This window comes from Trachymyrmex septentrionalis, unplaced genomic scaffold (assembly GCF_001594115.1).
Source record: "Trachymyrmex septentrionalis isolate Tsep2-gDNA-1 unplaced genomic scaffold, Tsep1.0 scaffold44, whole genome shotgun sequence".
NCBI lineage: Eukaryota > Metazoa > Arthropoda > Insecta > Hymenoptera > Formicidae > Trachymyrmex > Trachymyrmex septentrionalis.
In genome coordinates this window covers 61,553-76,895 of record NW_017305611.1, presented here as the reverse complement: position 1 = coordinate 76,895, position 15,343 = coordinate 61,553, and the positions used below count along the sequence as shown (strand labels likewise).

Genomic DNA, 15,343 nt, shown 5'->3' with positions numbered 1-15,343 from the left:
TATAAAATTAAAATAATAATAGTTCCAATATTTCTTTAAATAAATATAATATTTTTTGAAGTTATGTTATATACTTTGCAAAAAGCGCTTGCAGCAGATATATGTATATAATCATATGAAATGTGCGCCATCAAACTGTTATCGGTAATAGAGACTATAATTTTCGACTTAAAACATTGAACATGGCAACTGAATGCGAAATTTTAATAAAAGTCATTACGTATGAATTCCTTACATTGTTATTACTTTGGGTTTGTTGGCTTCCTGCGTATGTTTGTAATTATGTTACAAACTGGATTATTGATTTAATCGAAAATAATCAAAGATTTTCGAAGTTCACGCAATCAAATTGTAGATATAAATTTCGATATAAATCCCTTGTACAGTGCAGTATATCGTTAACATCGTGAGTCAAAATTTTAACTTTACTTAGTTACATTGTATCCGTAACTATTAATTTTTTATTTAAGTCTTTAAAGTTAAGTCTTAGACATAATACGCGGCAATAGCGATAACTTAAAATGAGCTGAAAATTATAAAAGTGAGCAAATTTACTAGGTGTTGAAATTATAAATGATTTTATGATAAAATTATAAATATTCTAGTGAATTTGCTCACTTTTGTAATTTTCATCTCATTTCAAATTACGCAATCGACCCTCAAATTTCAATCTGTCAGAAACCGTGTATTTCGATGTATCTAGTTTTTGATAGGTTGAAATCTATTATTCTTTATTACTATCGCTATTCTTTATTACTCTCTCGTATTGTGTCTGAAGCTTTAGTTATACCACAGACTAGTATTCATAGTCGAATTTTATATACTAAACAGAATATATAAACAACACGTGTAAATAAAATATAGAGAAACCCTAGAGTCACGAATTAAAAAAATTAAAAAAAGCAAATTTAACTTTTAACTTTTTAATTATTTTTTTTATTAACTTAACTTTTAATTCAATTAATTTAATTATAAATTAACTTGTATCTTAACTAAGTTAAATTTTTAAGATTGTTAACTTTAACTTAACTCTTAGTTTAAAAAAAAGTTAACTTACCCAATCCTGGTTTTAATCATATTAATATAATTATATTAATCGCCACTAAGGCAACCAAAATTATACTGTAAAAATTTCTTTTTCTTTTAAACGCCTAAAATATGCTGTGAAATTGAAAAAATGTTCTAAAGGAAGGAATATATTCCAAAATTATGCTGTAAAAATCCCTTTTTAAGCGTCTAAAATATGCTTTGTGAAATTGAAAAAAAATGCTTTAAAGAAAGGAATATATGCATTTAAAAATTATTTTTTTATCGCACAAATTTTCAAATTATTAATTAAGTTTTTTACTTATAATAACGAAGTAAAAAAATTTGTTTACATTTTAAAAAAATTTAATTAGTCTTACGGGGCATTAAAATTAAACAAATACATATTATTTATGGTGACGAGAGAGAGAGAGAGAGAGAGAGAGAGAGAGAGTTTTTGATGTTATGTATTGTATGACAGAAATATAGAAGATTGAACGTAAAAGCGCGAAATTTTTTTCTCTTTGTGATTTCTTTGACATCACTGAGTATCAATGCATCGCAGCGTGTGGGAATCATTTATCTAATCAATTTCTTTTTCAAAAATATAAAATATGTTGTAGCATATTTCTGATTGAGAAAAACTTATCTTAGAAATCCTATTCATTACTATACAGAAAAAACTAATCATAAATTTAAATTAGAAAACAATGAAATATACAATAAAAATAGGTAAAATATGTAAATATTGTGCACCTGTAGGCGAAATATGCAAAAATATATTTTTATATATGAAATATGCAAAAATATGCTCTTATGTGTGAAATATGCAAAATATGCTATAACATATATGCTCAAAATGCATAATTTCTTATAAAACAAATTTGTATTTAGTTTATTTCTTTATTAGTCAAACAAAAAAAAACATGTCCTATGCATATTTTGGTTGCTATAATCAATAGAGATGAAGAATAGTAAATTTAAAAACAATTAGTAAATCTTACGTTAATATTTTCGTAGTAAAATGATTTTTGCTATCATTTTTAAAATTGTAATTTTTAACAATAAAATAATAACAAATAAAATAAATTAACGACAAAAATGTTATTAAATAAAAATGTAATCTTATTCTTTCATATCTATATAGTTTATTTGAAGTGTAAATACAAAAAGTATTAAATTCATTTAAAGTATTTAAAGTATTAAACACATTTTCAAATTTAATTTTCTTTGCAGGGACTTTGTACGTGTGATACATCTTTAAGAACATATAATAAAATGACATTCGATTAAATTGAACAAAAATAATTTATTGAAACAATCCTGTATTTCTGCAAAGTTTAGTTTACTTACATCCCAATATATGTATATCATTTATACATGAAGGAAAGATAAATTTAAATATAAACGCGGACGAAATATGTGATTGTTATAAGTATAGGATAATTGCATGATTTTCAAATCTTCGAAGAGATCCTTAGTAAGATTTTTTGATAAATTCGCGCCAATTTTCGGAAAACATTGATGCGAAGCAGACCGTGTTCTCTAGGACTTTCCAAAGTACGAATTGTAAGCTTGTCAATGGTCGCGTTCAGCAGACTCAACTGTTACGAAGCGATGAACACTCTCTCGCTGCTATTAGACGATCTAGAAGAATATACCAATAGCAATGAGCGCTCATGGATCCGCTCCACAACAGTTGAGTCTGCTGAATGCGACCAATAAATTCACATGTCTCAGTCTATTGTTAACATCGTTAACGTAAGCTCTAGTTTGAAAGAATAAATTGATAAAATGTGGATTTTAAATAATTATTATCTTTATTTTCTGTCTTTATTTCAATTATTCTTGTTGACATTATTAATTAAGTATTATTTTGAGGAAATAATGATCCGATATATCATGTGGCCAACTGTAGTATTAACATATTTTTCTATAACTGCAGTGATTATGTTGACATTGAATAACGATGAAGTAAATGAGGTAATAAAATGGAATATGACATGGATAATTGTAAAAAAATTCGAGATACTCGGTGAGTGAATCTAAAATTGATGCTTTTATGAAAAGAAAATTTAACGCGTATTTTCTTGTGTTCATCGAACTTATGGCATGCAGAAAGATATAAATTAGACTATATTAAAGCTGAGATTATTTTAAATTGTTATAAATATTATAATGATGATAAATCATTGAATGTATGACTTACCTCTGTAAATACTTTATCTCTAAATTGTGTTCACTAATTATATATCACAATTCTAATTTAAAAAAATTTTTATGTTTTAGATTGATTTTCAAAAAACGATTATGCTATACTCTGTATTCAAATTTTTTATCTAATATTTCAGAGATGAAATATAAAACGTGAACCAAGGCATCACTGTTATACAAATTATAAACATAAAAAATATATTTTCCAAAGGGTTTCAAATATTGTATAATCCTTGTCGGAAAGATTATCTTTAATTTTTAAAAAGTAACACAAAGTAGATCACTTTTTAGAAGTTTCCGAAATCGTCAATATTAAAGGTATCAGTCACTATTAAAAGCTTCTCGACAACTTGAAATAATATAAACGTACGGACGATAATAAAATACTGTAACAATTATGCTTGTATTTTATTTTGTTAATTATAGCTTTTTATTCACTTTGATAAAATATAATTAAAAATATTATAATAAATTACAATTTAATAAAGTTTTCGGAAGTTTTGATAAAATTGAATGACATGATTTCGAAAGAATTTCGAAAGAGTTTTTATAAATAATTGGTAAGTAAATTTCAAAATTTTCAAATTGATGCTTTCTTAAACGAGAAAAAATTTTAATCCTGTTTTGACTGAGAAACTTGTTGCAGATTTAAAATGAGACAAATATGAATTGTATTGTGTACCAACATCAAAGTTGGATTAATAGAATTAAGTACGATCATTCATTTTGATAGTGATATTTTGTCTCAACAAGTTCGTCATTTATTGGTACAACAATTTGTTACAGTTTTCTTTAACAGAAATTTGATTTAATACTGATAATTACTTTTGAGTATTATAAGCACTGAACAATGCTTCTAATATATTTAAACAATCAATCACTGCCGCCGCAAGCAGGTGTGCAAGCAGGTTGTGTACTGAATAAGAGCACATTAACAAGAAAGGTTCCAATTTGAAGCTGCGTTCTGTTATTCACTGCGGATACTGAAAATCTGTAGTATACAAAACGTGAACTATAGATATTTTTAGTACTCGTAGTGAATAATGCACAACAGCTTAAGTTATAAAAATCAGTTCTCTATTTTTTTAACACTATAATCGCGTGTGTTTGCTTCAGTCAAATTTAATTTCCTGCGAAACGTGCATCAATTTCGAGAAATTGTGTTACAAAATCTGAAATCATTAATCGAATCAGATAGCTGTCCATTTCCCGATATTACTAAAATGTTTCAGTACATACAGATCATCAGTACCATATATCACGCCATTTTAGCACCAGAATACTGATCAGGTAATATTTTTTTATAGAATGAAAATGTAAAAAGTGAAAAAGTGTTTTATTAACTTCAATCATATAATTTTCAATATGATTAATTTAATTTAATTTAAATGAATGTTAGTTCAACATCTTAACACTCGGAACTGTAAGGCGCTTCGTATTTAAAGTTCATATAATTTTCAATTTGATTTTCATTTTTCACATTTCCACCCTAGGAAAACGTTACAAAATTACCATAGAATAAAAATGAACAAATTATGTCCTTCCTAAAAATATTTAAAACATTATTTTAAAAAAGTATCTATTTAAAAGATAAATGAAAATGTTAAAAGAAAGGATAAAATTCTTTTTGTACAAAGATGTCTTATATGTTCTTGAGGCTTCCACGGGTGCTTTCTATATAAAAGTTATGCGTTTCGCGGGTTTCCTCCATGAGGATCCAGATCCATTCTTGGAATGCCAACATTTCGTGAATCTTGCAGTCCACTTTTATCAGGCTGCTCCTCGCCCTGATAAAATGCATTCCAAGAATGGATATGCGCGAAACGCATAACTTTTATATGTCTTATACGTATGTAGCGGCTCTGATTTTATCTTTCAATATATTATTTAATCTTCCAGTATTTCTATAAACTTTTCGAAGTCGACAGATATTCTTTCAGATTTTGAAATGATTTCGAGAAATAATTGTTGCAATCATAATTTTACATTAGTATTTCAAGATAACATAAATAAAAACGCGAAAAATCACATACGATCCAAAACTTTTATCGAAAATGTTGCAATTTCTGGAAAATATTGATACAAAAGGTATTATGCCTGTTTTCTAAGATTCTGTCGTACAATTAAATAGTCGACAATAAGCATTTATCTCGCCACAGTTTACTATATTTATTAATCTGTTTATATTGACTTCTGTCACCGAACTATTGTAATTTTATAGTTATAAAATTTTGAAATTTTTTAGAAATTATTTAAAAATTCTAGCTATACTATTTTTGTTCATTAATTTCATGTTTGAAAGAAAAAGAGAAAAACAGAGAAAGAGAGAGAGAGAGAGAGAGAGAGAGAGAGAGAGAGAGAGAGAAATGTGTCCTAAGTGTAATAACAATATAAATACTAACGCAAAAGCAGATACACGATCATTCGTTGCAAAGTTTTCCGCGGTGAAACAATAAATTATTTTGAGAAGTATTGACAAATATACGAACCATTTATTCTGCAAGCTTCTCAAAAAATTGCTAATCGCGATAATAAATCAGTTGCGCGTTTGGTGACTATTGTTAATGGTGTATATGACATTAATTTAAGTTTCTCGATAACTGAGATAATAAATACTGACTGATTATGAAATGGACGTCGTTCGGATTTTCTGTATCTTTCTAATATTTGTATGCGCTATCGTACTTCTGCTTTATTTGACTATTCTTCTTATTCTTTCAAAAATAGCAATTCATTCTATAAGAATCGTTTTCTAAGAAATAAGTATCTGACAATATTCGAAGAAGAAAATTGGAAAATTTTGATTGTAAGTAAATCTTGATTTAAGATTTTAATGAATGCATAAAAATTTCGATCGTTTATTAATATCTATAAGTAATATTTTTGTTGACAGTGTTAATCGAATTATTTCATAATTTAAATCAATAATCAAGCAACTAATAACAAAAATGACGAAATAGAGACTTTAGACATCATTATTATTTTCTTGTTCGTATTCAATCTTTTAACGCATCATTGGTTTTGGTACAGATTTGACAGAGCAAAGGTATTCTTTATCAATCGATTTAAGTGATCACACGCTTATGCTTAAACTTCAATTCATATTCAAAAGAGATGATGGAAATACTTGAAAAGATTTGAAAAGGCTCAAAAAATTTTCAAGCGATTGGTAAGTTAATTTTAAATTCATATCTTTGTGCATGAAATGAAGTTCGGAACGTTCATTGACCATATCTAATAATTTTGTAATGAGATAAAAAAGGATTAAAGCTATAATAGATTCGGAATGCGTTTAAAAATATAAAAAGAGTGGCTATAAAAAAATGCGATTGATTTTACCTAGAATTTATCTTTGTGTGCTGTTCATTTTATTTGTTAACAATCAGATCTTTTTTCAAAAATCGATACCTCCGGAATTTACTCGGATAAAATTGCTTGAAACAGCCACTTTCTACGCGTATGTACAAGAATTCAAATCTCATATTCTAGCTGAGAACGTAAATATAAACATGCGAATAGAAACGGATATAAATCACTTTGAACGTCGAGCAGCTCTTATCGTTTGTCAATCTCGGGAAAGTATTGACATGGAGAAGTACGGGTAAAATTCGAAATTCGTACATCGAGTTGCCGAGATCACGATAATAAATCACGCGTACGGTGTGTTTACGGTGGTTTACCCAAATTTTTCAGTGACTTGAAGCGACAAACGCATCACAGCGAAATGGAATGCAAAATGTGTACAATGTACATTTTGCTACTTATAATAATATTATTGCTGCTATGTAATATCTTTATGTGGTTCCAATATTTTTTCTCTAGTTTGAAATTACCCAAACTACCCATCTTCAAGAATGACGCAAATAATGAATACTAGAAAAGATTTTCAAGCAGTTGTAAGTAAATCTTCTAAGAACTATTTTCATGCGAAATGGAGTGTGCGTTAAACTGCATCCAATGATTTTGCAATGGAAAAAGAAAGATTAAGATATATTAAAGACAAGAGATTCGAATTATAGACTGTTAAATAGCAATTAATCGACATAAAATGTTTATATTGGTGTCTCTCTCATCTCTGTTATATGATTCACTTTATTTATATATCAATCGATTCGTTACAATTCTGCTTTTAAACTCTCGGCGCTCTCAGGATTTATTTAGAGCTGCATTCCATTTGGCACTCATAACGCGAGTACTATTTATTCTTGTTTAATATTTGATAAACAATAAAGATGAAATGATTCCAAGAGCATGGCAAGCATCAAGTAAAAGCTTAGAGTTCGAAAGCAATTTTCGCGTGCGAGAATTTGTATTTTACAATTCGATATCTCGAACGAGAAAAATATAAACGTGTATACAAAAGTCAATATTCATAATAGGTTCTTATTTTAAAAAAAGCATCTTAAGTAATGTCTTAAGATGCTAACACAGCTCTGTGATTGATTTATAACATCTTCAAACTATATTTAAGTGATCTTAAATATAAGAACTGATTATATAAATATCAGACAATTATTTTAAAATATCACGAAGCTTCGGCAGGATATCCATTAATTCCGAGAATATATTTCGCAAGATAGAATTAATATCCACAAAGATTTTTCACAATTGAGTCGTCGATAAAAGAATAATATATCACATCATGTAGTATCTATTAATAATAGAAAGTCGTTTGCGATAATAAAATGGAATTAAAAATAAAATATGTTATGGAAATATCTGTTATTATTTCCATAATTATATTCACTTTGTTATGATTTTTCTTCTGCTTATTAAATATTTTAAGAAAGAATTATTGTGTATATATAAAGGGAGATTACTAGGGGAGGATAGTCTTCAAAATTAATATAATACGTAACTATAAAGTTTTCCGAGGAATTTCATAAACAATCATAAATGTATATCTTGAATTAGTATTTTTATGCAAGAAATAAAATTCGAAACATATTATGAACATCTCGTGATTTTATAGCATTGAAAGTTGAAATAAATTCGAACGATGCTAATGGATACAAGAAGAATGGTTAATTATGTGAAAAGAAATGTAATCATTCGTTTTGGCAATATTCACCTTGCATAGATATTTTATTTACACATCAATTCGCTACAATTCTCCTTTCGAAATTAGTAGTTCGTTTATAAAGCGGCTTCCAAACAGTTGCTATTCTCAAACACAAATTCAAAATTCATTCATTCAGTTTTTCTTCATCAAAAAAGTAAATTTATTATTTTCAATATTAAACACTGAAGGTTTAACTTTTTTACGTAAAATTAAATTTCTACTTAACTAAAGACTCATCTAAAATTATTTAAAAAAAATGGAGTTTCTTTATTCAATTTACAATTTGTCGAAAAATTCTTCATTAAAGAGTCAATAACTCTTAAGTTTTTGAGGAGAAGCAGTCAATTTCAAACTCATCGAAGGATACATTATAATGATTCTTATATTTTCTGAATTAATCTTGTATTCACCTTGCTTTTTATTGCTCGGAGGTAACGGCAGTATGCGAAACACATTGAGATGTTTACAAAAGCTCTCAATTCGATATACTCATTAGATGTTCGAGATTTTAATAGAATAATATTATTGTTTTTATACTCGGTCAATTACGAAAAGAGAAGACCGAAGATTAAGATAATGACGCGGACTCGAAACAGCACATTAAAAAAGTTATACAAAATCAGAGCTAAAAACAGCTTCCTAACTAAGTTGGTACTTGACAGACAGTATCTAAGAGGTAGTAGCAGCGATGCTTTCTTAATGTGGTCAACATGGTTCCTTAGCTTCTTCTTTTTCTCATCTAATCAGTTTTTTCGTCCGCCACGTCTTTTCATCGAGGATGTACATTGAGGACAATACCACTTCCCTTTTGGTGGTGCAGTGATCCCCACGCATGGATAATGGAACCATTCAAAAGGGCACTAAAAAGCAATCATTATAAATATATATATATATATACTTTAAATATATCAACGGTCTTACGTCTGAATTGTCACAAGCAACCATATCGCCGTACGAAACTTGATTGCATATGCAATAGCGTGGTTCGTTCGGATCGTATGTCCAATCCGGATTGTCCGGATCCACTACTTGCGTGGTTGTGGTAACCACTGGTGGAGACACAGGCTGTTGCACTGTAGCTGCGATCACGCTCGAACTCGGCACAGTAGTAGCTGTAACTTTCCTAGAATTCGTAATAGCAAAACTCGATCGGAACAGCCTTTATTGAGATCCCATAATCTTGATCTGACGTAACTCGCGTAAAGGAGGCACGGCAGTGTCTCACGCCATGCTTAGCGCTGAGACACTACCGTGTTCAGATGTTGTTTAAACAATTACTGTACAAGAAATTTTTCCACTAAATAAAATACAAAATTGTGAAGTATCCCTTATATAACAAAGACTAATCTCTTAATCCAAATTATTGGAACTTAAAGAGAATTTATAAATAAGGGGCAATTTAATTATTTTGAGTAAATTTAATTACTGTTTGTTTCTTCATTACACATTTTCTACATACTTTTTATGCTTCTTTGTAGTCTCCTGGATAGCGGCAATGGCGGTTTGCGCCGCACCGGCCAGTTCCCTGCTGAATTCCGCAGCATGTACGCCACCAGTGTTAATAGCCTCATAGCTTGCCTTTAAACTAGCCGAGCGTCTACCTTGCTGCATTGATTGCGTGGCCGCAATCGCCTGTGACGCTGCTGCCGCAATGGCATTACCACCGGCGCCGATGTGGCCGAGATTATAACATACTGATCCCACGGAATTAGCAATCGCTGCCGGTGCCGGCGTGACACTATTCGTTGTGATAATAGGCGCGGAATTTGCTGATGCCGGCCGTGACTCCGGTAGACTTGTCGTTGTTGGCAGCTTCTCAATCACTAACCTCTTTTCGACTGACGTGGAAGATGCATTGGAGTCCCGTCGCTTCTCCGATCGAGCTGAAATTTGCGTAAAATTTGGAGATTAAAATTGTTGATCTAAAAATTGTTATGTATTACAATTTTATTCCATTTACAAATTTATAATTAATAATTAGTGACTTTTATAGCTTATCCTAAAGTATCTCCTAATAATTTTGACGTTTTTGAGAGTTTTTACTAACGCGTTTTACATTTTTATGTTAAAAGCCATTTGAATTAAACATGAAGTTACATGAAGTTATTATGTAAAAATACTACACTTACAATGGCTATGATTATCTCGCGTTCTGCTCGGTGTGAAACTGTAACGATTTTCTTTTTGGCTGCTATTTGTGGGTGGCTGATCCAACTCTAGGGATCTCTTTTCCAAGATTTCGGTGATACCTTTATTGTCTGCCTCAAGTTCCATCTTGAACTTGTGTAGCTCCTGATCGAGCCTCCTCAGGTACCTGTCTACCAAGTCGTACATCTGATTGGCTAAGTGCACCTTCTCATCTGCATCTTCCAAAGTCTTATAATACTCTTTTCTGATAGCTTCGTACTCTGCTTCCTTTTCGCTGGGTTTCATCTTCTTAGCATTGGAAAAAAACGTCTTTACTTTCTTTTCCAGGCTATCCATGGAATCTAAAGGTAGTTGACATTAGTTTTATCGTGTAAAGGAGGCACGTCCGTGTCTCGTGCCAGCACTGTAGCTTAGCACCGAAACACTACCAGTGTCTCCAGATAATTTAGTTTTTTTTTTTATTATTGTTATTTTATCACAATATTTTTATCTCTGTTATCAAATAATACATACTTTGTACACCTAAATCCATCTCCCTCATCTCTGTAAATCGGTCCCGTAACTCTTGTGGAAGATGCTCGATCACTGAAATCATAAGACAGACATTAGTAAAAAGATAGAGTTATATATTTTATACAAATTAATTATTCTTGAACTATTTATTCTTGCAAATTTACTTATACTTTGTTCTTAATAATCTCCACAATTAATAGATGTCTTTTCATTTAATGTCACAAGTTGACACAAATGTTTTTTCTTTCTTGACATGCCTTGAAACAAAAACAGAATAACATTTGTGTCGACCTGCATCATAGAAAATATTCAATATAATGTAAGCAACAAGTCTTTCAATTGCTACATGATCTTACATTAAACAATTTTATTTACTTCATTCGTTTATAGTAACGCCAACTTCAATAAAATTAATATTTTTTTGGCAATATTCTATGACTCTTTATCCTCATAGTGTATTGAACAAAAAAATTGCGACTATGTAAATAGGAATTGTGTACTTTAGAGGAAAGATTTTTAATGAATTTTTAATTCTGTACAATGAAATTCAATGTTGACAAACGGATTGCAGATTTAAATAATAATTTATTACTTAATGATAATTTATTATTTTCTTTATCTTGGCAAAGCAACAAGCGTTTCGTCGTGTCGACGAAACATCGCGCCTAACCTTTCGCCGCGAGGTCGCATTGTCAAGCGAACGCGCCTTCCCCGTCGCATTTTACAGCGATCAAGTCGACGCGCAAAAGGAGTTGCGGATCACGGTCGGCGGAACGTAAACAAAAATGGCTGCATTTGTCGCGGAACAAATTGGCCCGTGAGATTCTAGGTGATTTTTAGGTTTTAGGTTAGCCGCGCGCCATGCGAAGAGGTTAGGATTCTAGGAGCGAGCCGTGCCATTTCTCCTACGCACTTTCGACGTAATCTTCGAGGTAAAGCATCTTCCCGCGCCGTCGGTTGCCTGCGATTGATATACTTGACTAGTAGCCGCCGCACGTCGCCGGGTAGTCGCAAAATTCCGCGGGAGTTTGCAGAAAAACGCGCTGCCCGATCGAAAGCGTGCCCGCGCGTGTCCAGTCCCTCCGCAGTTCGCATTCGTATTTTCGGGGCGCTTTCAGCTTTCAAGTCTTAGTACGCTTTCAGATTTGACTTTCGATCTGAAATGTTCGATCGGGATTTTCAAGGGAGTGCGGTCGCAGCTACGACCTACGACGGGCTTTGCCAGGCGACAACGAGGCTCGTGCGAAGCAGCCTTGGTTCAGGATTATTTATCATATTTGTCGTATACCCAGTATACCTTACCATATTACGCGAAGATATCAGGGACGTATCGAGAAGCTTGGATCAAAGGGGATATTATCATCCTCCGCCACATTCTTCATTAAATTTAGTCGATTACGAGAAATCACCGGAATGCGTATTTAATTTTGGAACGCTTGCAATTTTAGCGAAATTCAAAGGCCTAAAGTTTAATCTACGATGCACTGTGCTTCTTGTTTCTTGCTTTTTAGACATCTCTTGCCTTTTTCTTATGTTTCTTGATATTCTGTTGCTTGAAATAAAAGTTGACAAATTTTGAAAGAGTAAAAAAACACGACTGTCTATAAAATAGTCTCAAAAAGAGAAAGAGATAAAAGAATAAAAAATAGAAAACAAAGAATATATTGTAGATTAGGCTTATATACCGGAAAAGAAAGTTAGAAAACAAGGTTTTTTTTGTCCTATGCGATTATTCTTCTCGATGTGTACATTTGTATTTTATTTATTCTTGATTTTTTGGAGAATATAAGCGCGTTTCAGAAGTCGCACATTATATTTGCGAATTATTATTTTCAATTAAATTCTGATAAGATTCGTTATATGTAAAAAAAATATAATTTTTTTTTTCAGTGAGATGATACGACGAAGTCCAACTCGGATAGAAATGCGTTTGGATGATCTGCAGGTGTACGAGGAAATAAGGAAAGCACACGAGTCTAAGAAAGATCCCGAAAGAAAAGCGTCCTCGTCCATGAATCCACCCTCATGGGGAGGCAAGATTCCTCAAAGCGAGATTCAGGAACGCATTGGTTACGTGCCGCAACATCCATCCGCGCACAATCGAGCTACAACATAGCAGCCGATTCAAGAGTTGCGATATGAATTACAGAATGAATAAGCAACAGTCGAATTATGCATTCCAACATAATTTTGATTTTAACAGTTGGATACATTTATACACAGATACGGTTTATATTAAACATATTTGAAAATGATCTATTAAAACAGATATAATTTTTTTAAAAGGAATTTGTTCAATTTTATGCAATTAATTACACCGGTTATGATAAAAAAATTGTAAACCTAAAAGCAGTTTTTATTACATGACGTTAGTTTTATTTACAAAATGTAATTGTATGAAATATACAATTAATGGACAATGTCTATGTTTTTCTTCTTTTTCTTCATCTTTATTGGCATAGGTCCTGGCATCTTAAATACCGTGCTTAAAAAATTCACAATAAGTTCACAATTATCATTTATATGTTATTTTAATATATATAATTAAAAAATATCAGCTAAAAAAACTTACTGGCAAGTAGTACATATTGGACTGAACTTACAGAAGACTAAAAAACGATAATACCTTTTTAATATAAATAAATTTAATGTTTAATATTATGTTTATATGTTGTTTTTTAGATTGTTTCACATTAATTACAATATTCTTAAATTATTGATCAGATATAACTTCATACTTACTTGATAAACATATGGAACAAACGTATCCAATATCAATAAGTTCCTGATGGCAAAAACATGCTGCCCTATAATCCACCTTGACTGGTGGAGGAAGAACCAATTTTGACCTAACACTGGGATCTGGCAGGAAAACCCACTAAATTATAAAAAAAAATGAATTATAGTATACATAATAATTGCATTTGTGTTAATAAAATTAAGTAATAAAGTTAAGTAAGCACAATTCACCAGTAAATACTGCAGCAATCCAGCAAGCTGTGGCACCTTCAAGTAATTACCACCAGTAATATCGCAGCCCTGTTGTAAGAGTGTCAGCTCTTGATCTAAGCTGCACACATCCAAAATGACATTCTGAAAGTAGCCAGGTGGATGTTTTTATGTTACAAATTATCTGTTATTCTATTATTGTAATACAAAAATCCAAGAGAGAGACAAAACCATTCTCTGTGCAGTGAAGAATATGTTCATATAATTCATGTACTGCGTGGCTGAGTCATTGCTGGCAGTAATCACTAGCATCCTAGGATGCAACTTCTGACCAGCGACCTTTTCTCGCTCCAACCGAGCAATATAGCACAATGCCATACTGAGTGCACCAGAGATAAGACTCTCCACATTCAACGGAACATCCATGGAGATTTCATTAATTACTTGCTGCAATTGCTGACGCACCGTACGTTCTACCATGGTAAATTTTTCGTATTGCCCATCCATCTGTCTTATTTCTATTGCGTTTTCACAAGGATAGAGGAATCTAGCACCATGGCCATGGCATGACATTATCGCCAGTTCATTATTGGACGATTGCATAAGGTGAGCATTGGCAAAAACAATTGTAGAATCTAAACACTGTGACAGTATCTTGGTTTCTTGCTTTACTATGCGCTGCATCGGATTGACATCCAGAACGATCACCAACAAACTTGTCTCTATTTCTGAAGGACATTTATAAGTAAATGAATAAACAAAGATCGAACAAATAAATTCCAATTTAATTCTGCAAAATAACATATTGCATATAAAAACATTAACATACCAGTCGACATTTTGTTAGAATTCTCTTTCTTTAAATTAGAAATTTCTTTATTTTTTAATTATAAGATATTTTTGTAAACTTTTTATTGTTTTTTACATTTATGTGGAATTAGAAGTTAATAATAAACAAATATCAAACTCATATATAATCACCATTGCACAGTGCAGCACAACGCCACTGATGCTAATGGTTAAATGATCACATTAACAGGTGATTTACGTTCAGCATTCAACTGTTGAGGAACGTGAGCGCTCGCTGCTATTGGATGATAAGCCTCTAAATAAGCCAATAACAGCGAGCCCTCGCGGATCCGGACAATTGAGTCCATAAGTCTATTTTTGCTGCATTTTAAATCGGAGCAATAACTTGATTGTTGAAATGAAACAAACGCATATTTATTTCATTTTAACTTATTGTACTGTGTATACCAGTTCAGAAAGTGCAGCAATAAAAACCAGATCTCATAATGTTGTTCGTTTTGTCTCTCGAGAGCTATTCGAGATCGCTTCAAATAAATCCAGCGTACTTGAAATGTAGGATTCATATTACGTACATCAGACATTCGACATCAGACATTCGACGTCCGACATCAATATATTAAG

General features: G+C 31.3%; 3 protein-coding genes across 6 annotated transcripts; 1 reads left to right on the top strand and 2 right to left on the bottom strand.

The window, feature by feature from the left end:
* Positions 1-8,830: 8,830 nt before the first annotated feature.
* Positions 8,831-12,594, bottom strand: LOC108751326 (inhibitor of growth protein 3-like). Of its 4 annotated transcripts, XM_018491429.1 has the most exons (7): positions 12,266-12,594; positions 11,877-12,120; positions 10,964-11,035; positions 10,432-10,791; positions 9,762-10,185; positions 9,224-9,425; positions 8,831-9,162 (listed from the first exon to the last, which is right to left on the bottom strand). In XM_018491429.1, the coding sequence occupies exons 2-7, from the start codon at positions 11,902-11,904 to the stop codon at positions 9,046-9,048; spliced, it is 1,203 nt and encodes a 400-aa protein (XP_018346931.1). In that variant the 5' UTR covers positions 11,905-12,120; positions 12,266-12,594; the 3' UTR covers positions 8,831-9,045. The 4 variants fall into 4 exon arrangements, with proteins under 4 accessions (XP_018346931.1, XP_018346933.1, XP_018346930.1 ...); XM_018491431.1 differs by lacking the exon at positions 11,877-12,120; XM_018491428.1 differs by lacking the exon at positions 12,266-12,594 and having other exon boundaries at positions 11,877-12,246.
* On the top strand, positions 11,800-13,206 carry LOC108751327 (anaphase-promoting complex subunit CDC26-like). The gene is made up of 2 exons (XM_018491432.1): positions 11,800-11,895; positions 12,854-13,206. Exon 2 carries the CDS (start codon positions 12,858-12,860, stop codon positions 13,077-13,079), a length of 222 nt encoding a protein of 73 aa, XP_018346934.1. The 5' UTR covers positions 11,800-11,895; positions 12,854-12,857; the 3' UTR covers positions 13,080-13,206.
* A 156-nt stretch (positions 13,207-13,362) lies between these two features.
* LOC108751372 (general transcription factor IIH subunit 3) lies at positions 13,363-14,799 on the bottom strand. The gene is made up of 6 exons (XM_018491494.1): positions 14,742-14,799; positions 14,144-14,640; positions 13,934-14,056; positions 13,706-13,841; positions 13,536-13,572; positions 13,363-13,448 (listed from the first exon to the last, which is right to left on the bottom strand). Exons 1-6 carry the CDS (start codon positions 14,749-14,751, stop codon positions 13,373-13,375), a joined length of 879 nt encoding a protein of 292 aa, XP_018346996.1. The 5' UTR covers positions 14,752-14,799; the 3' UTR covers positions 13,363-13,372.
* Positions 14,800-15,343: the final 544 nt, after the last annotated feature.